Genomic DNA, 26,261 nt, shown 5'->3' on the forward strand with positions numbered 1-26,261 from the left:
ATGGGGATTACCAAGCCAGTTTGTCTTGCTATGGTGACTCCATCTGTCTTCCTGCATACACTTCTAGAAAGTTATGTACCCCTAAACTGTTCAAGGGCTCAAATGGGAGTGATGGTGTAGTTAGTTAGAAAGGAGAGGAGAGGTTGGGTCTCATCCTTCTCCCCTCCCTTCCTTCACACCCTGTTTTATTTAATCACAAAATGCCTTTCATCAAGGTCAATTCCAGGCCCCTCCTTTGGGAGGGAAAACCCCCAGCTTTCTATATATTCAGAAAAGGGTATTTGCCTTATTGAAGCCAGCCCTGAGGATGCCTTCATTTAAAGTTCCGGGATCAACCTGCCGCACTCCATATAAGGCCACATTTTACAGGAGAGTGTTTCCTGCTTCCCCAACTCACTAGCAGTCCAGCACTAAAAGAAACCAAAACAGGTCCCTCACGTTAGTCAGACAAAGAACTGGAAATGATTCTTTCCTGACTCAGAGGGAGGGGCCCAGTACCCGCACACTGGAACTACATAACACATAAGAGGAGGGTGGGAGTGGGCCAGAAAGCACCAGACCCCTGGGTGTCCTCTCCAACAGCAGCTGCCTGATGTCTTTAGAGCCCGCCTCTTCCCTGGGAGAGTTCCCTCCTACTTGATGGTTGCAGTCACCCTCTGCCTGACCTGGGTCATGTTCCTGTGACCTCGTGAGCTTTGTGAAAAAGAAGACTGAGAAAGCTAAGGGCCTTGTATTTATCAACATTGCCCTTTTCTTGTCAGCAGCATTTGTGTTACTAACCTTCCTCTGAAAATCCTCTTTTCCTTTTTGGATATATTTTCTCTCTTATGATCCATTCATTTGTTTACTCAATCAGCAAACATTTTTAAAAATATATATATATTTTATTGACTTTTTACAGAGAGGAAAGGAGAGAGATAGAGAGCTAGAAACGTTGATGAGAGAGAAACGTCGACCAGTTGCCTCTTGCACACCCCCTACCCGGGATGTGCCCGCAACCAAGGTACATGCCCTTGACCGGAATCGAACCACAGACCGACGCTCTACCGCTGAGCCAAACCGGTTTCGACTGCAAACATTTATTGAGCGCCTGTAGTACAACAGGCACAGATTGGAGGTAGGGAACATGCGGGTAAGACACCTGGTCTCTGCCTTCAGGTATGTCCCTCACAAAGGATCTCCCCTTTACCTGGCTACTGCACTTCCACTTCTTCCTCTCAGTTCTCAAAGGTGACATCTCCCTTCATGTCCTTCATGTCTTCACTCCCATAATATCAATATCACCAGTTACAAAAGTCCCTTAAATTTTACCCCCAATCTAAAACTCTCTCCTACCTTCAGAACTGATTTTCCAACTGACCAGTTATTTCTACCTAGATGTTCCACTAATAACTCAATTCATAAGGTCCAAAAAAGAAATTTTCCAAATTTCCATCACCCCCACCCCAACCTGCCTCACTATTCCTAATCACCTTATCCTTCCGACTTCAATGTTTATGTCCATGAAACACTCCTTTCCCTAAGTATCCAGGGTAAAATTTGGGGTTTTTTGGACTCCTTACTCATGCCTCTGCCCTTCCACAGCCAATCAATGGTCAATTTCAATCAATTCTACAGCCATGCTGTGTCCCACAGAAGTGTCATTTCCATCCCCACCACCACCCTGAGTATCTCCTGAACTGCTAACTAGTTCCCTGTCCAGTTTCCATGATTCTGACTTTCCCTCTTTTTAATCCAAAGGTCCCTGCATGTCTTTTTCTTGGCTGAAAAGTTTTCAGGGGTTCACCATTTTTACCAGAATAAAATGCAGAATCCAAAACCTGACATCCAAGATCTCATTAAAACAGCCTTGTCGCGGGGAGGGGAGGGAGATCTGGGGGAGATAAGAGATCAACCGAAGGACTTGAATACATGCATATAAGTACAATCAATGGACACAAAACTCTGAGGAGGGAGAGTATACATGGGGGGGGGGGGGGCAATGTTAAAATATGTACACAGATAATTTAATAAAAAAATGTAAAAGAAAAAAAAAAACCAGCCCTGTCTTTTCTCACATTTTCTAGTTTTCCTAACAGAGGTCCTGAGCTTCAAACTGAACCATTTTCTCCTTCTTTGCTCAGGCTGTTCGCTCTGCCTAACATGACTCTCTAACTCCTATTTTCCCTGATCCAAATCAAAACCCAACCCAAACCTTTCCTACTCCATGAAGCCTTCTCTTCTCCCCAATAATTGGATTTTTTTTTCTTCTCTAAAGAACCACAGCCCTCAATATATACCTCTCTGAGACCCACATATCCTGGTTTGTCTTACCTCTCCTTGTGAATTGTAAACTTGAGGACAAGAGGAGCTGATTTCCCAGTGCATCGTCCAGACTCTAGCAGAGAATCTTAATGCAGAGCAGCAACAAATGGGAGGAGAAACAACAAGCTCTTAGAATGAGAGGCCCTGGTTACTGGAACCTGAAGAAAGTTTGTCATAAGAATAGATGTTATGCCGTTGCTGGTTTGGTTCAGTGGAGAGAGTGTCGGCCTGAGGACTGAAAGGTCCCAGGTTCAATTCCAGGCAAGGGCACATGCCAGGGTTCCGGGCTTGATCCCCAGTAGGTGGAATGGAGGTAGCTGATCAATGATTCTCATCATTGATGTTTCTATCTCTCCCTCTTCTTTCCTCTCTGAAATCAATAAAAATGCATTTTATTTATTTATTTTTTAAAATATATTTTTATTGATTTTTTACAGAGAGGAAGGGAGACGTCGATGAGAGAGAAACATCGACCAGCTGCCTCTTGCACACCCCCTACCGGGGATGTGCCTGCAACCAATTCCTTGACTGGAATCGAACCCGGGACCTTTCAGTCCGCAGGCCGACGCTCTACCACTGAGCCAAACCGGTTTCGGCTAAAAATGCATTTAAAAAAAATAGATGTTATGAGTGGGACTGGGTGGGCACTGAATACCAGGTCCTAAATGACAAAGATTTCCATGAGGTGTTTTTAGTTATTCCTTTTTTTTTTTTTTTTAGATGAAGGTTACTTTTATTAAATGACTGAACCATGTAATTGCCAAGGCCACTAAGTACAGATAAGAGAGGTAAAGCTTTATTTCTTGGTCTCTTCCTCCTTGGACAGAGTCTTAATGATCTCTTCCTTCTTGGCCTGGAGCCGCTCTTCACAGCTTCCTTGGTCTTATCTTAGACCTGCGGGCCTCCGCCTGGTCAGCCAGAAGCTTCTTGCAAACCTTTTCTGCCTTCAGCATGTAGATGTGTTCCATGAGAATCCGCTTGTTTTTTAACACGTTACCCTGCACTTTCAGGTACAGGCTGTGGTATCTTCTGATTTTTTTTAAATTGATTTTTAGAGAGGAAGAAAGAAAGAGAGAGAAACATCAATGTGTGAGTGCAACATCAATCAGTCACCTCCTACATGTCCCTACCAGGCACTGAATCCACAACCTGGGCATATGCCCTGACCAGGAATTGAACCAGCAAAATTTGATGCCCAACCAACTGAGTCACACCAGCCAGGGCTTCATGAATTCTTTAAGTAATTTATTATCTTATGTGTTTGTGATATGTGGGGTCCTCTAAAGTATAGCTTCCAGAGTAGGTGATTCTCTTGCTTGGGTCTAAGTATTAGAAGTAACAAGCAAAACAAAGCAGAAAAAAAATATTTCACTACTTTTCCTTTTTTTGTAAGCACTGCTCTAATTTCAAATCTAGAAGCAAAGGCGATTGACAGAAAACTTTTTTATGATTAGAAAAATCATAAAATCTTGTTAGAAAAGTTTGCAAACCAGCCCAGCCAGTGTTGCTAAATAGTTGAGCGTCAACCCATGAGCCAGGAGGTCATGGTTTGATTCCAGGTCAGGGCACATGCCTGGGTCGCAGGCTTGATCCCTAGTAGGGAATGTACAGGAGGTAGCCAACTGATGACTCTCTCTCATCATGGATGTTTCTCTCTCTCCATCTCCCTTCCTCTCTCTGAAACCAACAAAAACATTTTCTTTTAAATTGCAAACTAGTGTGTGTGTGGGGGGGGGGGAGTGTTAAGGAGTTGGATGGATTGAGCAATAAAGAGAAAGAACTCATGGACATGAACAACAGATTGGTGATTGGTGGGGTGGGGGGCATGGAAGAGGGCATAGAGGAAATAAACAGTGATGGGGAAAAAGAAGAAAAAAGTTTGCAAACCAATAGCCTGATTATACTTAATGGAGTAATTCTAGAGTTATTCCTTTAAAGTCAAGTCTAGAGCAAGGAATGAATGGGCACTATTTTTAAACATGTTCCAGAAATCTTAGCTACTAAAGTAAGACAAGAAATAGAAATGAGCTCTAGATATTTGAAAGACAAAAGTATCATTATTTGTAGATGATATGCTACTTCACCTAAAAACACAAGAACATTTTCTGAAAACCACTAGTATAGGCAAATTCATAAAATTTAAAAAATATTAAACATGTATTTCTTCTTCCCCTCCACCCCAAGTGCTACACATGTAGGTGTTTTTTGTTTTGTTTTTTTTAATATATTTTATTGATTTTTTACAGAGAGGAGGAGAGAGGGATAGAGAGCTAGAAACGCTGATGAGACAGAAACATCGACCAGCTGCCTCCAACCACGGTAGATGCCCCTGACCGGAATTGAACCTGGAACCTTTCAGTCCGCAGACCAAAGCTCTACCACTGAGCTAAACCGGTTCGTACATTTTAATTTTTAAGAAGAAATACATAGGCCGAAACCAGTTTGGTTCAGTGGTAGAGCATCGGTCTGCGGACTGAAAGGTCCCAGGTTCGATTCCGATCAGGGGCATGTACATTGGTTGTGGGCACATCCCCGGTGGGGGGTGGGCAGGAGGCAGCTGGTCGATGTTTCTCTCTCATCGACGTTTCTAGCTCTCTATCTCTCTCCCTTCCTCTCTGTAAAATATCAATAAAATATATTTAAAAAAAATTAAAATGTATTTGCCCAGCCTGCATGGCTAATTGACCTAAGAACTAGAAGGTCACAGTCAATTCGAGATCAGGGCACATGCCCAGGTTTCAGACTCGATCCCCAGGAGGGGCATGCAGGAAGCAGTCAATCAATGATTATCTCTCATCATTAATGTTTCTATCTATCCCTCCCTCTCTGAAATCAATTAAAAAAATTTTTTAAATTAACCAATGAATGCATAAATAAGTAGAACAACAAATCAACATTTTTCTCTTCCTTCCTCTATCCCTCTAAAATCATAACATTTTTTAAAAGACAAATTCTATTCTGCCCAGTTGCAAGGTATATTGTTTTCACTGAGACCTTCTATCTCTCTCTCTCTTTTTTTTTTTTGAGACCTTCTATCTCTTAAGTATTTTACATATTACATTATTATAATGTTAACATAAAAACATTCACAGAATTTTTGGGGGTTTATTTGAGCCTAACTGATGACAATTGCTGGGCAGCAGTATCTCAATAGATTGGGATAATGCTCCAAAGAATGGTGTGTTTTTTCGTCTATTTTTATACACTACAATCAAAGGAAGGGACCTAGGTGGTGACAGATTAGAGAGATGGGAGAAGGCAAAGTGGGAAAACCTCTGGGATTGGGTAAAAAGTAAAATGAGAGACACATACATAGGTGAGGGAAAGTTACAGTCAACAATTAACAAGTTAACAATAACAATGAAGGAATTTGTGGTATCTGTCCTGATGCTTAGGGACATTAGGTTGTGCCCCAAGGGGTCTGGAAAAAGGGAAGTTACAAGTTACCCTGACATTCCTTTCTTTCTTTTTTTTTTAGTAATATATTTTTATTGATTTCAGAAAGGAAGGAAGAGGGAGAGAGAGATATTGGATCGGCTGCCTCTTGCAAGTCCCCCACAGGGGATCGAGCCCACAACCCGGGCATGTGCCTTGACGGGAATCAAACCTGAGACCTTTCAGTTCCCAGGCCTATGCTCTAACCACTGAGCCAAACCAGCTAGGGCTACCCTGACATTTCAAAGATATGTTATCATAGATGCAAAAGACAGATAGGCTCAGTTAAGGTAAAGGTTGACCTTGTCGATGAAGATACTGGCCTAGGACAAAACTACCTACCATAACTGCTTTTAGTTAAAGTGTAATTTCAGACCATCCTTTGTGGTTACTTTAGGTCTCTGAGTTTGTAAGACAGCCATGCAGGCCTTCCCTGAGCTTGTCAGGTTAGCATGTGGCCCCTTTTGTCCACATAATCTTTCATAGAAATGTTATCAAACAGGTAATAAAAACATAAAACAATCCCTGTTTTTCTAATGAGGCAAGAAGGCCCAAAGTCAATCACCTAATAAGCATCAGGACTAGGTTTTGAAAACACATCTTTTAAAAAATTTATTTTAATTATTTATTTATTTTTAAATATATTATATTGATTGATTGATTGATTGATTGATTTTTACAGAGAGGAAGAGACAGGAATAGAAGAGGGATAGAGAGTTAGAAACATCGATGATAGAGAAATATCAGCTGCCTCTTGCACACCCCCTACTGGGGATGTGCCCACAACCAAGGTACATGCCTTTGACCGGAATCGAATCTGTGACCTTTCAGTCCGCAGATTAATGCTCTATCCACTGAGCCAAACCAGTTTTGTTTTGTTTTGTTTGTGTGTGTTTTTTTCTTTTATTGATTTCAGAGAGGAAGGGACAGTGGGAGAGAAACATCAGCAATGAGAGAGAATCATCAATCGTCTGTCTCCTGCATGCCCACCCCCTCCATTAGAGACTGAGCATGCAACTGAGGCATGTGCCCCCGACTGGAATCGAACCTGGGACCTTTCAGGCTCTGTCCACTGAGCCAAACCAGCTAGGGTGACACATCTGTCTTTAAAGTCCATGCCCTTATTTGTAACTAGAGGTTCGGTGCTTACTAAAGACTGGAAATAACCTAAATGTCCCTCAGTGGTAACCAGTTCAATTACAGTACATATGTACACTAGAAAATTCTGCACCTTAAAAATAAAAGTGAGAATGCATTCCATTTTGTTTCCAAGATAAAGTGTTAAGTGGAAAAAAAAAAACCAACAGCCGAAACCGGTTTGGCTCAGTGGTAGAGCTTCAGTCTGCAGACTGAGGGGTCCCAGGTTCGATTCCGGTCGGGGGCATGCACATTGGTTGCGGGCACATCCCCGGTGGGGGGTGTGCAAGAGGCAGCTGGTTGATGTTTCTCTCTCGTCGACGTTTCTGGCTCTCCATCTCTCTCCCTTCTTCTCTGTAAAAAAAAAATCAATAAAATATATTAAAAAAAAAACAAAAACCAACAAGGTTCAGAAGTTAGGTAGAGCATCATATCACTTAGGTTAAAATGGAATAAGGAAGGGTATATATTTGTTTTAGCTTGCATATGCATAAAAACAATACTAGAAGGATAAACCAAAACCTAATAATAGGGTTATCTCTTTGGCGTAGAGGAAATAGGCGGATGAGGCATAGGAAAAGCAGAAAGACTTTTCCTTATATATCTTTTTATGTATTTTTTTAGTTTTGAGCCATGCAAATAAATTACCTATTCAAATACACATAAACATTTAAAAAGTAAAATAAAACAAAACTCCAGATCTTTCCACTCTTCCAAGATATCTCTGGAATGTTTGTGTCCCCATTTCAGGGTAGCTGGCCTCTGGACTCCTTAAGCGGTTCTAACTACGGCAGCACTGCAGACCAGGAAGTCTGCTCTGCCAGGGAGCAGCTCCAGGCCAAAAACACACCCTCTTCCCTTATCCTTGACTTAGAAAAACAAAGGCAATAGGCAAATCCACTCGTCAGCGTTTCTGAAGCCAGCTGTGAACCTATCCTCTTCCTGCCCCTCTTTCTTTTCTTCCTTTTTCCAGAAAAACCTGGAAAGCTCTGCAAAACTTTGCAAAAGCCTTCCTAGCTCTGGCTGCCTTCTATTTATTTATTTTTCTCTTTTGGCCTGTGTCATCCTCTCAGGCAAGGACCGCAGTCTGACTTCCTGCCAGCTCGCCTGCTGGGTTCATTAGAGCGTCTTTAAAAAAAAAAAAAAAATCTGTATTTTCTTAAGTCTACAAACCTCAAGTTCGAGGTAATTTTTTTTTTCAACTTCCTACCCAAAGTAGGACATCCCAGTTGTAAAATTTAGCAGAGTATTTGGTTTTAAAATACAATCCCTTGGTTTCACTTTGTCCATCCAATCAACTTGGGACTGACAGCTCTCATAAAATATCTGCTCTGGCTAAGAATTTCACAAAGCAGGTCTATTTGTGTGTGAAAGAGCACCAGTAAATTTCCATTTAGGAATTCAGTGTTAATAGACACCTATCATGGCCATCTGAGGCCCTGTGCTGGGTACTGAAACAAAAACATGAGCCCCAGGTCCTGCTCCCAACCCCTAACAACCCTATTAGGATACCTTCAGCTCATAAACCTCTCTGGACTCTTTTTGTTCTTTAAATCCATTTGTAAGGTATCAACTACATCCCTCACTAAATTATAGACATTTTCTTTTTAAAAATTTTTTTTTATTTTATTGATTTTTCACAGAGAGGAAGGGAGAGAGAGAGAGAGCCAGAAATGTCGATGAGAGAGAAACATCGACCAGCCGCCTCCTGCACATCCCCCACCGGGGATGTGCCCGCAGCCAACGTACATGCCCCTGACTGGAATCGAACATGGGACCTTTCAGTCCACAGACCGACGCTCTACCACTGAGCCAAACCGGCTTCAGCAATTATAGACATTTTCATGATTAGCTGTGTCAGAAATATGATTTATAGGAATGGCTTTCTCCCTTTTTTAAGGTTTCGGGAATAATCTTTATATTGCAAACATCAAAGCCATGGTTAAAACTCTAGATAACGTAATCCACATAAGATTCACTGATCTTTTAGGGTGTTCATAACGGTGTCATAGCTTTCGGCTCTCATTAGTTAGAACTCTTTGGCTAATGTGCAGGAAATTTAAAATGTATGCCAGGTATGTTCAATGAATGGTTTTGTGCAAATCATATGTGAATCCGAAAGCAAGTCTCTCTTAGCAGTGATGAGCTTGGCAGGGATTCAGGGGTCTAACACTGTACCATATACCTCCCCCGAGAATGCTGGGCTAGAACACAGCCATCAGGTGTTGTTAAATTTGCTGGGAACACAGAGCAGAAGGCTGCATGGAGATTGCATGTCCATTCTCTATTACATGTGTACAGTGTCACCAGGAATAATGCTACAGGATTCATTCTGTACTGGTTTATTCTCAGAGGTTGAGGATAATGAACATCACAGACTGCAAGCAGCAGCAAGAAGTTATTGCATCACCATGGCGCCCACATATCCGCACAAAACACATCAGCAGGAAGAAGGTGTTATGTTACTTAGGTTTCCTCTCAGGACATCCTGGCTTGAAACACAGTTGTCACTGAGTAATACAAATGACAGATGGGAAACTGCCAGAGCATGTCCTTGAAAATCTCAGGATCCATCAGCTAGCAAAGGAGAGCTCAAAAGATGGCATAAGAATTACCCATTCCCATTAATGACAGGTCATTTTTTTTCTAGGTGAAGAGAAACATTGGAACCTGTGGGTCTGGGGAAGACTCCATGCACAGATTCTGAACACACAGGGCCTTGTCTTAAAGGACCTTGGACCAAATTTGTCATAAGGATGTGACAAACTCAGAGCACAAGCATTACTGCATAAAGTGACAAGCCCCATTTTGCTTGTGACTCTGAAGACTGCCTGTGAGTTTCCCAATGCCCATGGGCTTTGCCAAATACTGTTGCACAGCACAGACAGTTCAGTTCAGTAAAATTGTATGAGACTATACATTGAACAGTATAAGCTGTCTCCCTGGAGGAACCGCAGGATGAAAAAGGATCCACTAAAACAAGGGTGTAGGCCAGAGCCCTGTTCTCCAGGCCTATCACGTCAGGCTCAGGATCAGACAGCACTCATCCATTCATTCATTTACTCATTTACTCATTCAACAAATAGTTATAGCCACCCCTGAGGTTTCAAGCACTATGCTAGGCGTGGGAATGCAAAAATTTCCTGTCTTTGAGAAGTTCACAGCCTAATGATGCAGAGCCAAGAAAACCAACAGTTACAGGAAGGCACTATGATGAGTGTTTGCACATAGTGGAGCTGCTCTTACTGTTGTATGTTCTGCTTTGTTTCAAGCATGGTGGCACACAGAAAGTTTGGGAAGAATAACAGACACTGTGATGCCTGGGTTGAATACCTGAAGAGTCAGAAGGAATTAGCAAGGGGAAGTGTAAAAGGAAGGATGTTCAGGCAGTGAGACCAACACGTGTGAAGGTGCAGAGAGAGAAAACGTGGCTCAGGCAGAGCTGCACTTGGCTCAGTGAGGATGGAGAATAAGGGGTGAAGGAGGATGGGTGGAAATTAGAACAAGGTGATCAGGGGTCTGTTTGTCATGCTGAGGTAAGAGCAGGGCCCTATGTCTATTTTGTCTTTCATGGGACTTAGTGATGGATACATATTAGTTGAAGACAATGAGGAGCCACTGAAGGGTTTAAAGTAGGGGAGTAAGGTAACCAGGTTTGCATACTGGGGTAAGACTTGAAGAGGGTAAAAAATGGAGGCAGGAAAACCAGGTAGGCACCTGTAATGATCTAGGTGAGAGATGAAGATGGGCTGAACTAAGATAATACCAGTGTAAGTGAAGAGAAGTGGGTGAATATAGGATCGGCACATTGTATAAGAGAATGGGAGCTGCTACTTTTAGATCAAAGTGTATGGTTACTTTTCTGATTTTTCATGTGCACTGCTGACCACATATAGAAAGTATTGGTTGTCCTGGCCAGATAGCTCAGTTAGTGCATTATCCTAATATGCTAACTGCAGGTTCGATCCCTGGTAAGGGCACGTATAAGAATGAAGGGTCCCAGGTTCGATTCCAGTCCAGGGCATGTACCTTGGTTGCAGGCACATCCCCAGTAGGGAGTATGCAGGAGGCAGCTGATCGATGTTTCTCTCCCATCGATGTTTTTGACTATCACTGTCCCTTCCTCTTTGTAAAAAATCAATAAAATATAATTTTAAAAATCAACCATAAATAGCAGAAACCAGTTTGGCTCAGTGGATAGAGCGTCGGCCTGCAGACTGAAGGGTCCCGGGTTCGATTCCGGTCAAGGGCATGTACCTTGGTTGCGGGCACATCCCCAGTAAGGGGTGTGCAAGAGGCAACTGATTGATGGTTCTCTCTCATCAATGTTTCTGACTCTCTATCCCTCTCTCTTCCTCTCTGTGAAAAATCAATAAAATATATATTTTTAAAAAAATCAACCATAAATAAGTGGAACAACAAATGGATTATTTTTTTCTCCCTCTCTCCCTTCCTCTCTCTCTCTAAAATCATTCAATTAAAAAAATGTTTTAAAGTACTGGTTAACCTGCAGATTCTTCTAAGTCATAGTCTCAGACTTTACAGCTGGGCGAGATGCCACTTCTCAGGTCCCCACAGAACTTTTGTGCTATTCCCACTGCCTCTTCTGTGCAGAAGAAGCATAAAATACAACATAATTCAAAAAAGGATGACACCAAACTACTGTAGGTGACCAACTTCCTTGCCAACAGGTTGGGCTGGTAAAGAAGCCCCCATCTTTCTTTCTTTGCAGAATGTCTGAGGGACAACAGAGGTTAATTCAAGTCCTTCTTGTGCAGAAGCAAAAGCCAGAACTCCAAGAGGTACAGAGACTTGCCCAAGGACAGAGCTATAGAGCATCAGAAAGAGCCAAGAACACAAGTCCCATTACCCCTTCTATTAGGAATTCCCCGATCTTATTAACAGAGGAGCAGATGGGTGGCAGGTAAAGCCAGGAGTTGTAACTCACCGGACCAATTTCAGCTACAAGGCACATTCCCATTTCCCCAGCTTCAAAGAGAATTTGGACCCCACCTTGCAGGTCAGTGCAGACTTCTGCAGCTGTTGTACATTTCTTGGCCTTGTTCCAATAGGTATTCTTTTTTAACACTAGTATTAATACTGTTCCACATTTGATCTTTCTCTCCTCAACTTCAAACATCTACTTCCTTATACCATTCTGTCCTATTATACCCATAAGCCATCAAAATGTGTTCAGACTGTTAATATTTTTTTTAATGTTTTATTGATTTTTTATAGAGAGGAAGGGAGAGGGATAGTTAGAAACATTGATGAGAGAGAAACATAGACCAGCTGTCTCCTGCACACCTCCCACTAGGGATGTGCCTGCAACCAAGGTACATGTCCTTGATCGGAACCGAGCCTGGGACCTCTCCGTCTGAAGGCCGACGCTCTATCCACTGAGCCAAACCGGTTAGGGCAAGACTGTTAATATTTTTGTGTCCCAATTTCATCTCTGGCACCAAGAAGGAGAATGATAAACATAGTTCTGAGACTCTTGGTTCAGAAAATAATGATGTGGAGGATAAAGTGGGCAAGTTGAAATCCCTCCCTCAACTTTACTATCTCCAGTCTCCTCATGTATCTATGAACATGGCACCTCCTGAGGAATACATGTGGTCTCCTCGATTCCATAGGCAGCCCCAGTCCTGTCTCAAGGCCTGCCTTCCTACACCCTGGACAGGAAAAGGAGCTGGAAGGTTCTACTTTTTATTTTTATTTATTTATTTTTAAATATATTTTATTGATTTTTCACAGAGAGGAAAGAGAGGGATAGAGAGTTAGAAACATCAATGAGAGAGAACCATCGATCAGCTGCCTCCTGCACACCCTCCACCAGGGATGTGCACACAACCAAGGTACATGCCCCTGCCCGGAATCAAACCCGGGACCTTTCAGTCCGCAGGCCGATGCTCTATCCACTGAACCAAACTGGTCCCGGCAAGGTTCTACTTTAAAAAAAAAAATATATATATATATATTTATTGATTTCAGAAAGGAAGGAAGAGAGAGAGAAACATCAATAATGAGAATCATTGATCAGCTGCCTCCTGCATGCCTACTACTGGGGATTGATCTGCAACTTGGGCATATGTGGATCGATAATTTTACTTTTATATTAACTTGCACATGATTCATTTAAAAATGGGAGAAAAAACACCTCAGCTATCCTCCCACCCTTCATTTTACTTTATCTCCAGAGCATATCTGACATACTATATAGTTTTTTCTTCCTCCTTCCTTCCTTTCATAGTCTTTCTCTCTCTCCTTACTAAAATGCAAACTTTTGAAAACAGGGCTTTTGTTCGTTTTGTTCATTACTGTATCCTCCGGAGCCAGCTCAGTGCCTGGCATATATACTCAATATATGTTAAATAAAAAAATCGTTGCCTGAACAGTTGATTTTTCCTTCCTTTTCTCCAGGGCCTACCACTTCTCTCTTGCTACAACGTTTTTCCTTTGGCTTAACAGCTAAGAGATCAGATGACAATATATTTTACATCATCTCTAGAGGGGAACTTCACTGTAGTGGCAGGGGGTATTTTTTCTCCATACTGACATCTCTACCTACTAAAATCCAATCTACTTGGCAAATCCTACCCTTCTTCTCTGGGGCATTAGCCTTTAGTTTTCCATGGTAATCTCACAGGAAGGTTAACATTAAAACAAGGGTAGCATTTCCTTGGCAAAACTGGCTTCCTGCCTCTGCTCCCCCTCCTTCTTCCCCTGTGGATGAGGAACGGATGCTGTAATAAGCCATAAATTCCTGACTGGGCAGGTCATGGTGGGTATATAACTTTAGTGAAAACTTTTAAAGCAAGCCTTGCTCACTGTTCTTATACACACCTCTGAGATGCCATAAGTAATACTCAAGACATAACCACCCTTAAGAAAGCACGTAATGTCCTAATCCAATGCGTTTTGCTTTCTCCCATGCTCATCTAATTTTCCTTGCATTCCTGCTTCAATTTTAAATGCATAAAAGAAGTGCAAACTATTATTCTTTGGAGAATTTGAGATCTCACTCCCCAGCATATGTCATCAATTTGACTCAAACTCACAAAAACTCTCTGCAGCTTTGGATGTTTCTTATGGTAATAGCTTTCTTACAGGCAGTGATTCTTGAGCTTCAAATGCTGCCCTTGATGTGTCACTTAACCTGGTTTTGCCTTGATAAAAATGTTAGAAGTGGCCAAAGGCATGGGAACATGAGGGAAGCCTTCACTTATACCCTCTAGGATGGACTTCAGCATCTAGTACTGTTGGGAAGGGCTGACTAGGTACTAACTCGAACTTTACCATGGCCTCCAAGAGCACTCTCATATCCTTGCTGTGAGGCCTTTATTTTATCTGCTGAACCACAATTTCCTCCTCTATATAGAGTTAAGTCCACCTTGCTCACAGGATTAGATGTGGGAATCAAATGAGATAATAACTTGAGCGAAATATCTAATACTGTTCTTGACACATCTAAATAAGCACTTTGTAATACATTAACTTTTTCCCTACCAGGAGGTAGTCTTTTATTGTTTACTCTGTTAGATCAACTTCATATAGCAGCTGGCGGCTAGCTTCTCCCCAGGAAATATGACTTGGCCATAGCAATGCAATATGAGGTGCAAGATTCTGAGAAAGGGCAGCAAGAGGATAAAGATAACTGAAGGGTGCCCCAAGACAGAGTGTAACCTAGACTGGGCTCCCAGCCAGAAATTTACCATTAGTTTCACAGGTGCTAGGGCCCAGAGAATAACCCCTCCCTAAATTCTGAGCAGGCCCAGGTTCAACTCATCAGGTCATGGACCAGCCACTCGCCACTTTTTTCTTCCAAAGCCACCGAGCTGGTTGTGGAAACTTCGATTAGAAATCACTACCTGGAACCACACAGTCTTTTGTTCTAAGGATTACTCAGAGATTAGTGCTACTGCAAACCGGCTCTAAGGACCTAGTAGGGAAAAGTGGACAAGTTGCCGGAACCGGTTTGGCTCAGTGGATAGAGGACTGAAGGGTCCTGGGTTCGATTCTGGTCAGGGGCATGTACTTTGGTTGCGGGCACGTCCCTCGAGGGGGGTGTGCAAGAGGCAGCTGATTGATGCTTCTCTCTCATTGATGTTTCTAGCTCTCTATCCCTTTCTCTTCCTCTCTGTAAAAAAAATCAATAAAATATATATTTTTAAAAGAAAAGTGGACAAGTTAATTTTTATGTTTTTTTAACCAACCGCCTACTGTGTGCTAAGCCCAGACTAATCAATCCGTAAAGTGAATGCTACTAACTTCTATTTTAAAGGAGAAAACCGGGGCTCAGAAACAGTGACTGACTCGCAAACGGAAAACAAAATGCAGTGGGCTCAGCCCCAGAGGTCAAAGCCCGGGTTCCTCCTGGCGCCCACGTGCTCTCTTCTCCCCACCCACCGGGGACCGGCCGGTGCTCGCCCCCGACAGCGGAATGACGTCACCGCGGGGCGGGGCTTGGGCCCGGAGCGCGGCGCCTCGGCCCGCAGAGCCGCGCCGTCAGGAAAATGGGGTCGGGTGCGGCCCGGCCCGGCCCCACGTGCTCCGCTGTCCCGGAGGGCCCGCGAGTTAGATTCCAGGACCGGTCCCACCCGCATGAGGGCGTCAGAAGTCGGTGCCCAGCCTAAAAGCGAACCTAAAGGCGAGCTGTCCTGGGGGCGGACCGGCATGCCGGCCCACGACCTCGGGAGAGCCTTGCGCCCCGCCGCCGGCGCCCGTCCCCGCCGAGACCCGCCTCGTCTGCACCTTCCCCGCAGCGGGGCCCGGGCTCGGCCCCGCAGTGGGTCACGAGGCGGGCCGCGGAGCGGACGCAGCCCCGTCAGGCCCAGCGGGGTCCTGCGCTCCACACCCCCCTTCCTTCCTCCTCCCCTCGTGCGCCACGTACGCGGCCCCGCCCCGCCAGCCGCGCGGGGAACCCCGGTGTCGTCACCGCCCTAGCACTCGCCTTCCCGCGCTCTCCAGAAAAGACGCGAAGGTGGGGACGTGTCGGGGGGAGCCAGTGCGGCTGCGCCGGAGCCTCGACCGCAGAACGCCCAGCGGCGCCGCCTGGTGGAGGGAGAGGGGTCACACTGGCCGCGAGCGGCGGCGCGGGCTGGAGGACGTGACTGACGTCATCTCGCGGAGGCGAGAGGCCATGGCCGCGTGACCGCCTCCCAGCCGCCGCGGTCCCCGTCTTGTTTTCCTCCTTTCAGTACGGAAGTTTGATTTTTATGCCCCTTGTTTTGTGGTTGTAACCTTGCCATTTTTCGAATTGACCAAAGTAAATGTTCATTATAGGAAATTTGAGGAGATAAAATGAAAACCAGCATATATATATATATATATATATATATATATATATATATATATATATATATATATATATATATATATATATATATATATATATATATATATATATATAGCGATCTTGCTGTATAACAGTGGTATTAGGTACAAAAATTCTCAAGGATTATCCTACCTGGTTTGGCTCAATGGATAGAGCGTTGGCTTGCAGACTGAAGGGTACAGTTAAGGGTTGAGATAGCCAGTCAATGATTCTTTTCATTGATGTTCCCATCTCCCTCTCCCTTCCTCTCTGAAACCAATAAAAATATATTTTTAAAAATAATTCTCAAGGATGGACAAAGCACCAATACAGCCTCACAGCTAAGTTAGAAAAACACAAAAGAGAGGAAGAAGTGCAAATAATAGGCAAAAGTGTAATGGTTACTTATTTAATGAGCGTTTTTCAGTCAGTATCCTATTTACTATGCACATGATCCAGGCTCAGAGGGTTAAACAGGTGCCAGAGTGGGGGTTTGAACTCAGGGCTTCAAATCTGAAACTTTAGAATGGTGGGTTCCTGGAGAGGGCAATGGAAAATGTGGTGCTAGGGAGAAGGCAGAAAAACCGCAGGAAGTTATATGGTTATATACCCACTGTCTACTTCTGGGGCTGTGGAGTTAGAACTAGATTGGAGGAGCAAGACCAGTGCCCCTCCATCAGTAGGAGCAGCTTTATGGGAGCATGCCATAAAGCAGCTAACACTAATACACTGCATTGAAACACCTAGCTATGTGCTAACTAGACCTAAAGCCACATGCAAGAGCAACTGTTTGCTGCCATTGACCTCCAGTCCTGCCCCCATTGGTGGCATGAAAGGTGGTCAGTCTAGCAGTGTCTCTACAATTCAGCACTTTCTGCATCCAGCTTGATGATACAAATAGATAACCTTGGACCCCACTCTAGAACTTCTGAATCAGAATATGTGTTCTTACTAAATTCCTGGGTGATTCCTATGCACATTAAAGAACTGTTGTAAAAAACAAGTCATTCTATTCCCTTGATGAAGCAGGTGGGATGGTAGTAAGATCTGGAAGATGGGAAGGCAGGCAGACAGGGAACAAAGTCTGGAAGGGGATTTAACAAGAATATCAAATTAGAAATATTAGAAAATACCACAAAATGCAAAGGAGGAAAACTAGGAACTCAGAATCAGGGAGAAAATAAGAAAAAAAAATAGGTTGAAGTAGGCAGGTCCATCTTAGGGAAATTCACTAAACACAGAGCTGTTCTTTGTGGGGTTTTTGTGTGTGTGTGTTGTCTGTATCTTGTGATTGAGAGGGTCCAGTGCACTCAGAGGACTAGAGGAAGGCAGCCCCTGCCCATTTCCTCACTTTTAGCAAATAGAGTGGTCTTTCCCTGGGTTCTCGTGGAGGAAAGTTCTGGGCTCTTTCTGACATAGAACTGGGCACTGACAGAACAGTGTCAGGTTCTATCATATACACAGTTTGCAATCTGTTAAGTAGCTTGGGCTGGTGTGTGTGATGTGTGTGCATGCATATGTATGCACATGTAGGCTAGAGGAATGGGCAGGTTATTGACAGATAGACAGACATAGGAATCAGTGAAAGATGGGGTGGACTTATGTGACTGGGATTGCTGGGCCTAGAAGAAGAATGAAGACTAAATGAGGAAAGTAATTAGGCAAGAATGCAAATAAAAGTATCTGGCACATAGTAGTTATATAGGAAATGTTCATTCCCTTTTCTCCTTGAAAACAGGCTTCCACTTCTGTCTTTCATATCTCCATTCTGTGATTTATGAACTCAGAAAGGAAGTAAATACAAGCATTAGTTTGATTTGTCAATATTCCCTTGATACCTGGACATCTTTTTCCTATTTCACTGTAACCTAAATTCATCTCAACGGTGTATAATTTTAAAATCAGGCCAACATGAGGTATAATTTAGAAAAACTAAGACACTGTGCTTTATTTGATAACAGAATAAAAGGGCATGACTGGAGCTCTGCCAGAATGGTCCTTAACGTTCTTCCTAACCAGGATGTTATTAACGTTTCCACATTGTTAGTGTACGGTGGGGTGTTAACTATTTCAAAGGTTGAGACAAACTATAAAGGTGAATCTTTTAAGAAAGAAAATGCGCTAGTTTTCTTTTTGTTCCTTTAAACATTCTAAACAGAAATATCACCCCATCTATAATGAGGACTATACAGAGCAGCACCAAAAAGGCCATTTACAGAGTTTTTCTTCAACAGAATCCAGTTGGATGTGGTAAGAAATTGCATCTTAGCTAAAAGCAGTTCACAAAGAACCTAACTGGTATTTAAACTTGTCAAGGGATAGGGATGTGCAAATTTAGCAGCAAAACACTCCACTGTTTTGCCTCAAGGGAAAGTGATGGTGGTCAGAGGGGCCAGTTCCAAGGGCTGGTCCAGAGGGGGACGCTGGTCTTGGTACTCCGCCACATGCCCATTCCGGTGGTGACCATACTCAAACTTGATCCGCAGCTCTCCAATCTTGGACTGAGGAAGGATATCTGGAATCCATTCAATGATGAAAGGGGTTGGCTCCTTTTGATCTGGGGAAGTGTTGCCTGAAGACAAAAACAAACAAAAACAAACAAAAAAACAACGAATTAGTATAATTTCTAATTTTGAGTCTGGACAGATCTCACGCTGTTCGGGAGTAAAAAAAGATAAAGAAAAGTTAGTTTTTTAAAAAGCTATATAAGCCAAAACCGTTTGGCTCAGTGGTAGAGAGTCGGTCTGCGGACTGAAAGGTCCCAGGTTCGATTCTGGTCTAGGGCATGTACATTGGTTGCAGGCACATCCCCGGTAGGGGGTGTGCAAGAGGCAGCTGGTCGATGTTTCTCATCGACGTTTCTAGCTCTCTATCTCGCTCCCTTCCTCTCTGTAAAAAATAAAATATTAAAAAAGAAATTAAAAAAAAGCTATGTTTTAAAAAAAAAAGCTATATGAGAAAAAAATAACAAGGAAAAACAACAAGAATCAAGGGAAAGTAAGAGGAATTACTATATCTATTCAAAAGAAAATTTCAGGGAACTGTCTAGCATCCTTGAATAAAATAAGACCGAGATATAAGAAAAAGGGCCAAAAGAATCATAAGGCGAGCCCAGACTGAGAGGAAAGGACAGCTGGATGAGATTAAAAGGGAGACTAGAAAAAAAAAAAAAAAGGCCTGACAGGGTGGTTTAATTGGATGGAACATTGTCCCATACACCAAAAGGTGGTAAGTTCATTTCCTGGTCAGGGAGCATACAAAAGGCAACTCTCTCCCTTACTCTCTCTAAAATCAAATGTTTAAAAAGCCCAGCCAGCATAGCTCAGTGGTTGAGAGTCAACCTATGAACCAGGAGGTCATGGTTTGATTCCTGGTTAAGGCACATGATCAGGTTATAGGCTCAATTCCCAGTGTGGGGCCTGCAGGAGGCAGCCAATCAATAATTTTCTCTCATCACTGATGTTTCTCTCTCCCCCACTCCCTTCCTCTCTGAAATAAATATAAAGTCATTATACTTTGAACTCCCCATTTTCTCCAAAAAACTCATTGTTTCTAACAATCTCCTTTAAACAGCCCCATTTCCTCTATGAAAGAAGAGTTCCTCCTTTTGTTCTCTGAACTTGCACATGGTTTTGCAGGTCCTGAACTGCAATACTTTGCTGTTTCTAAATAAACCCATTTTGCCGGAGAAATATATGACTTTGTTCAAGGTTGATACTTTGAAATAAAATAAAAACATATTAAAAAAAAAAAAATAGCCGAAACCGGTTTGGCTCAGTGTAGAGCACCTGTCTGCGGTCTGAAAGGTCCCAGGTTCAATTCTGGTCAAGGGCATGTACATTGGTTGTGGGCACATCCCTGGTAGCGGGTGTGCAGGAGGCAGCTGATGTTTCTCTCTCATTGATGTTTCTAACTCTCTATCCCTCTCCCTTCCTCTCTGTAAAAAATCAATAAAATATATTTTAAAAAAAAACTTTACATGATTCATTTTAAAGCTATGTAAGACTTTAAATAAGTAATATCTCTGCTAGCTCAAATTCATATAATTGATTAGTGATAATTATGGGTTCTTTGTTTATTTTTAAAAGTATATTTTTTATCCATTTCAGAGAGGGAGAGAGCAAGAGAAAGATAGAAACATCAATGATAAGAGAGAATCATTGATTAGCTGCCTCCTGCATGCCTGAAATCTGGGCATGTGTTATGACCGGGAATTGAACTATGATCTCCTGGTTCATAGGTTGATGCTCAACCACTGAGCCACACTAGCCAAGCTCTTTGTCTATTTTTAATAAAATAATTTTTATATTAAATAAAAAAATTTTTATAGCCTTAACCGGATTGGCTCAGTGGATAGAGCATCAGCCTGTGGATTGAAGGGTCTTAGGTTCGATTCTAGTAAAAGGCACATGCCTGGGTTGCAGGCTTGATGTCCACAGCCAATCAATGAGTCTCTCTCACCACTAATGCTTCTCTCTCTCTCTCCCCCTCTTCCTCTCTCTCTGAAATCAATAAAAATATTTTTTATAGCTGAAGCCAGTTTGGCTCAGTGGTAGAGCGTCGGTCTGCGGACTGAAAGGTCCCAGGTTCGATTCCGATCAAGGGCATGTACATTAGTTGCGGGCACATCCCCGGTGGGGGTTGTGCAAGAGGCGGCTGGTCGATGTTTCTCTCTCATCGACATTTCTAGCTCTCTATCCCTCTTTCTTCCTCTCTGTAAAAAATCAATAAAATATATTTTTAAAAAATGTTTTTATAGTACTATGTAAATACTAACATATTTGTATATTCTATAATAATAAAAGCACAATATGCTGATTAGACCGGATGTCCTTCCGGACAAAGCTGGGGCTGTGAGGGAAGCCCAGATCCTGAATGCCAGAGGGAAGCCGGTGCCAGCAGTTGGGGGAGGAAGGCCTACCTACTCTTGCACAAATTTTGTGCATCAGGCCTCTAGTAATTTAATAATAATGACAACTATAACAAGTAGCACTTAATAAGCACCTACTGTGCCAGGTATTATCTTTTTTTTTTTTGCCTTTGATCATATTTTTATTCAAAATTAGCTGTCTAAAGTAAAGTGACTTGACCGTTCTGGAATAAACAATTTAAGTTTATGCCACGGGCTTCTTTTCCTCTGCGGTGGGTTTCTTTTCTGCGGGCTTCTTCTCAGCTGCTGGTTCCTTGGTAGCTGCAGCCTTTCTCCCCACCAAAGGCTTCTGCTTCTTAGGGCCCACAGCCTTCTTTCCTTTCTTCCCACCACAGGCTTCTCATCTGACTTGGCTTCTAGTGCTGCTGCTGCTTTATCAGGCCGAGGCTTGTGGTTCTTGGCCTGACGAAGAATAGTGTTTCGGCGCATGGTGTTTGCATATGGGTTCAGCTTCAACATGATTCTCAGGTTCTTCAGTGGATTCTTCCTCAGGACTCTGCGGTGAATCTTCTCGCGTGGTGCACGCAGGGCCTTTGGATCTCCGGGCTTTTCCAGATTCTGCTCAGGTCTGTACTGAGCATCCTGCACATGGGAAGGCTGTAGTTACTCTTGAGGGAGGCAGCTCTACGCGAAGGGCCATACAGCTCATCTCATTTGCGGAAAGCACCTTCAGTCCAAATGCAGAAGGCCCACATGCCCTCCAGGTGCGAGTTTCAGAATGTTCAGTTTGCTTACGTTAAGCAGAGTAATTCCAGGATGTTTCTGAAGGCTATGATGATACCGTTGTCCTCGTTATAGATGATACAAGGTCCCCTGCGCTGGATACGATGTCGGTTTCTCATTTTGCCCTTGCCAGCCCTCATTCGCTGAGGGGCATAGACCTTTTTTATATCATTCCAGGCCTTAAGTCTCTTAAGAAGCAAAACAGCCTCCTTGGTCTTCTCGTAGCCTTCAACTTTATCTTCAACCACCAAAGGAAGTTCAGGAACTTCCTCAATACGGTGACCTTTAGACATGACCAGTGCTGGTAAGGCTGAGGCGGCGAGGGCAGAGCAGATGGCATATCGTTTCTGTGTTATGTTTACTCTGCGGTGCCAACGGCGCCAGGTTTTGGTTGGTGCAAACATGCGGCCCCCACGACACATATTTCCAAAAGCACCCTGGCCAGAGCGATGAGTTCCACCACCTCGGACTCTGGGAATTCGAGCCACAGCTCTGCCAGTACCCCAGGACTCTGCACTGGTTTGATGACCTGCCAATTCACTGACAGCATAGGGCTGTCTATTGTTTTTGTGCAAGTTGGTGTGAACGAAGTTCACAATATCTGGTCGAATGGGAGCCTTGAACACAGCAGGCAAAGTGACATTTTTGCCAGATGTTTCCCCCTTTTCAGAGTACACGGATATCAGTGGACGAGCACACGCCATGGCGGAGAGAGGAGAGGGCCACGCTCCTCTCTACCCGACGGCTCTCACAGGAAAAAGCTGTGCCAGGTATTATCTTAAGTGATTTAAAATGCATTAATGTAATGCTCAGCAACTCACTAAGAGACAGATTCTATGATTCCCTATTTATAGGTGAATAAACTGAGGTGAGGATAGATGAAGTCTTCCTGCTTAGTTACACAACTAGTAGGTGGACCTGACTTTAACTTTGGGCAATTTTGGACTCCAGAGCCTATACTTCTAGCCATCTAATATTCACCTCTCTATCCAATGATTAGACTATCATCTTTTCCAAGACAGTAAACTATATCACTTTTGTTCATCACTGTACCCCAGTATTGCATGGTGCCTGGTTCATAATAGGCACTCAATAAAGACTTGTTGAATGAAGAATGAATGAATGAATGCCAGCCATAATTTAAATTACCTTAAATTATCATCTATCAAGCAGGCCTCATTCACTTACCTAATTGTGTACTTATTCTTTTAGGAGAAATTTAGACATTATAATTATTTTGTCAAATTCTTGTGACTATATTCCTACACATATAGAGTGTCCCAAAAATGTATACACACTTTAAACAGCTGACAGTTCTGTTTCTTTTCATATTTAACTGATTGGAATTAATAATTATTCCAAGTATGTATACATTTTTGGGGGGATACTGTATTTTTTAAAATATATTTTATTGACTTTTTTACAGAGAAGAAGGGAGAGGGATAAAGGGCCAGAAATATCAATGAGAGAGAATCATCGATCAGCCGCCTCCTGCACAACCCCCACAGGGGATGTGCCCGCAACCAAGGTACATGCCCTTGACCGGAATCGAACCTGGGACCTTTCAATCTGCAGGCCGATGCTCTATCCACTGAGCCAAACCGGTTTTGGCAAGGGGACACTATTTTTAAGGAAAAAGAGGTATGATCCCATGTTTTAGAAACACTTCGTACAGAAAAGAGTCTGGAAAGGTTTTACCAAAATCTTAATGGTGATGCTGTTTTTGGTGGGTGTGATTACAGGTGGTTATTTTTCTTCTTTATAAAATCTATGATTTCTCTATATTAAATACTCATTACTTTTTTTCATTTTTTTATTAAGGCATTATATGTGTACATATCTTACCATTGCTTCCCTTCCCCCCATGAATACTTATTCTATAATTTTATTTCTAAAGCCCTGGCACAAATGAAACAAAATACCCTATCTCACGATTATATTTATAAGATGGGTTAATGTGCCTTCTTTAAGGTCAAGATCCAAAGTCTAGGACAATGTATTGCACATAGTTGACCTTCACAGGAAGATGCACTATTGAAACCACCAATCACTTACCAACTTTGAGAAAAGTTTTTAGTTCCAAGGGTCGCAGCACTGGTTGTTTTTCTATACGACCATAGGTTTCTGCTATGCTCTCTACTTCCACTTTAGGGCATTTAAACAGCTCATACGTCCCATCCCGGTTCTGGATAAAACTTCGGGTAATTTCCAAGGGCATCTGGACATGGAGACAATACCAAGAAAGGTGAGAAAGAAAAACTTTCAAAATAGACAAACACTTGGATGAGAAAAGATTGTTTATGTATTCACTGTTCCTCAATAAGCACAACCAAATTAATTAAAATTTCCCATTGCATTTTCAATTAAATCCTGTCAACAAATCTGCCTTGTTTTCCTTATACCATTCATATCTTGGCTTTCCTTTTTTCTCTATAACTTTAATATGAACCCCAATATCATCTTCATGTCTACAGGACCACTACTGGCATAGACCTGCTCTAAATTTGTTTTTTTTCCCTTCCCCTGCTTATCTGCTAGAACATTCTCCTAAAAACTCTATTGATAGCACCTACAGCTGACCTCACCATCCTGTGTGCTTCACACCATCCTTGGGACTGAGCCAGACAGAACTTGAACTGAATTTTGTCTTTGCCACTAAACAGCAGGGTGAGCATCTCATAGCCTGTTTCTCATCTGCAAAATACATGAATGAGGTGATACAGGTAAATAACGCCCAACAGATAGAAGCTCAATGATCATTAGCTCTTTTCCCTCACTTCACTTTGCTTTGGGTTGCACAGTGCCTCCCTAAATACCACTTATTCCAGGATAGAAGCTGCCTCTGTGATATCTTGCATTTAAGGAAGTTCCTCAAATGTCTTTAGTGCTAACATACTAGGCCTTTGATTCTTCTGAACATAACAGCTACCAAGCAACTTATTCTTCTTCTGAACATAACAATATCTTGAAAATAAGCTTCTCTTAACACATCAAATCACATTATACTGATTTTTCTACAATATTCCATTATTGTAAGAAAGGAAAACCCTCACATTTTCAGGGTCTGCTGGACAGAAATGTTTTAAAATATCTTTCCCTTGAGAAAAAGAATACAAACTGAGGGTCATTTTTCTAATGAGAACTAAATTGCAGTTTAGGGAGGAGCAATTAATTGTGCTAGCCCATTAATTTCACAAATGGTGTGAAGTCCCAAATTATTTACTTATTTTTTTTTAAATATTTTATTGATTTTATACAGAGAGGAAGGGAGAGAGATAGAGTTAGAAACATTGATGAGAGAGTCATAGATCAGCTGCCTCTTGCACACCCCCTACCGGGGATATGCCTGCAACCAAGGTACATGCCCTTCACCGGAATCGAACCCGGGACCCTTCAGTCCCCAAGCCGACGCTCTATCCATTGAGCCAAACCGGTCCCGGCTATTTACATATTTTTTAGTTAATTTAGGGCTAACCATAGATAGATCATTATTTAATACATAGGAAAAATCATTCCTGCTTTCTGATCCCAAAGGCAAAGAAAAAGAATACTCTAATTTAAGATACCTTTTTGGGCTCTAGGGAATACCTATTAAAATTAGAGTCAGCACTATAAAGCCATGAATATTTCTGAATAATCTCTTTTTAAAATCTTTTGTTTATTAAATTTATTGGGGTGACATTGGCCAACATGAACAGGTTTCAGTTGTGGGTGTCTATGTTATATTGAATAATCTAAATATGAAAAACAGAATTCTTTTTGATGTCTGTAACTCAAGGAATTGGTACAAACATACTTCCCGAACTTGCTTCCTTCTCTTCTCCTCTCTGCCCTCCCACTATTATAGAAATAAACTCTTACCTCAGGGGTATCTAAGATTTGTTTAACTTGCAGGATATTAGTGATATGCCAGGTATACTTGGAAAAGGTTCCCAATGGCAGGGCATCTTTTCGAACAAAAGCTTCAATGTAAAAAGAGAACAAAATTAGTCTACCAAAACATAACATTCTCTTTCCCTATTTGTTACCCACTTTCTAGAAAATTCAGTGCAGTATTATTCTTTCCTTACAGAATCTCAGAAAATTCCAGAAGGAAATTTTAGAGGCAAATATATAACAGGGTTTGACATAAATGTGATAAATCAAGTGATAAAAATTTCTACTAGCCGAGACTGGTTTGGCTCAGTGGATAGAGCGTCGACCTGCAGACTGAAGGGTCCCAGGTTCGATTCCAGTCAGGGGCATGTACCTTGGTTGCGGGCACATCCCCAGTGGGGGGGTGCAAGAGGCAGCTGATCAATGATTCTCTCTCATCGATGTTTCTAACTCTCTATCTCTCTTTCTTCCTCTCTGTAAAAAATCAATAAAATATATATATATATATTTTTAAATTTCTACTATATGAAGTCTCTGATG

The 26,261-nt window shown here is 42.4% G+C and overlaps 1 protein-coding gene and 1 pseudogene across 6 annotated transcripts in view; both read right to left on the bottom strand.

Moving 5' to 3' along the window:
* Window positions 1–1,036: 1,036 nt before the first annotated feature.
* Window positions 1,037–22,607, bottom strand: LOC118717483 (annotated as a pseudogene).
* Window positions 18,112–26,261, bottom strand: part of CUNH2orf42 (chromosome unknown C2orf42 homolog) — a 30,919-nt gene continuing 22,769 nt past the window's right edge. For all 6 annotated transcript variants that reach the window (XM_036435619.2, XM_045580869.1, XM_045580870.1 and 3 more), the window contains 3 exons: window positions 25,707–25,807; window positions 23,901–24,063; window positions 18,112–18,764 (listed from right to left, as the gene is read on the bottom strand). In XM_036435619.2, the coding sequence (XP_036291512.1) occupies window positions 18,556–18,764; window positions 23,901–24,063; window positions 25,707–25,807 (473 nt within the window). In that variant the 3' untranslated portion in view covers window positions 18,112–18,555. The remainder of the gene's footprint in view (window positions 18,765–23,900; window positions 24,064–25,706; window positions 25,808–26,261) is intronic.

Source organism: Pipistrellus kuhlii, unplaced genomic scaffold (genome assembly GCF_014108245.1).
Source record: "Pipistrellus kuhlii isolate mPipKuh1 unplaced genomic scaffold, mPipKuh1.p scaffold_m20_p_13, whole genome shotgun sequence".
Taxonomy (NCBI): domain Eukaryota; kingdom Metazoa; phylum Chordata; class Mammalia; order Chiroptera; family Vespertilionidae; genus Pipistrellus; species Pipistrellus kuhlii.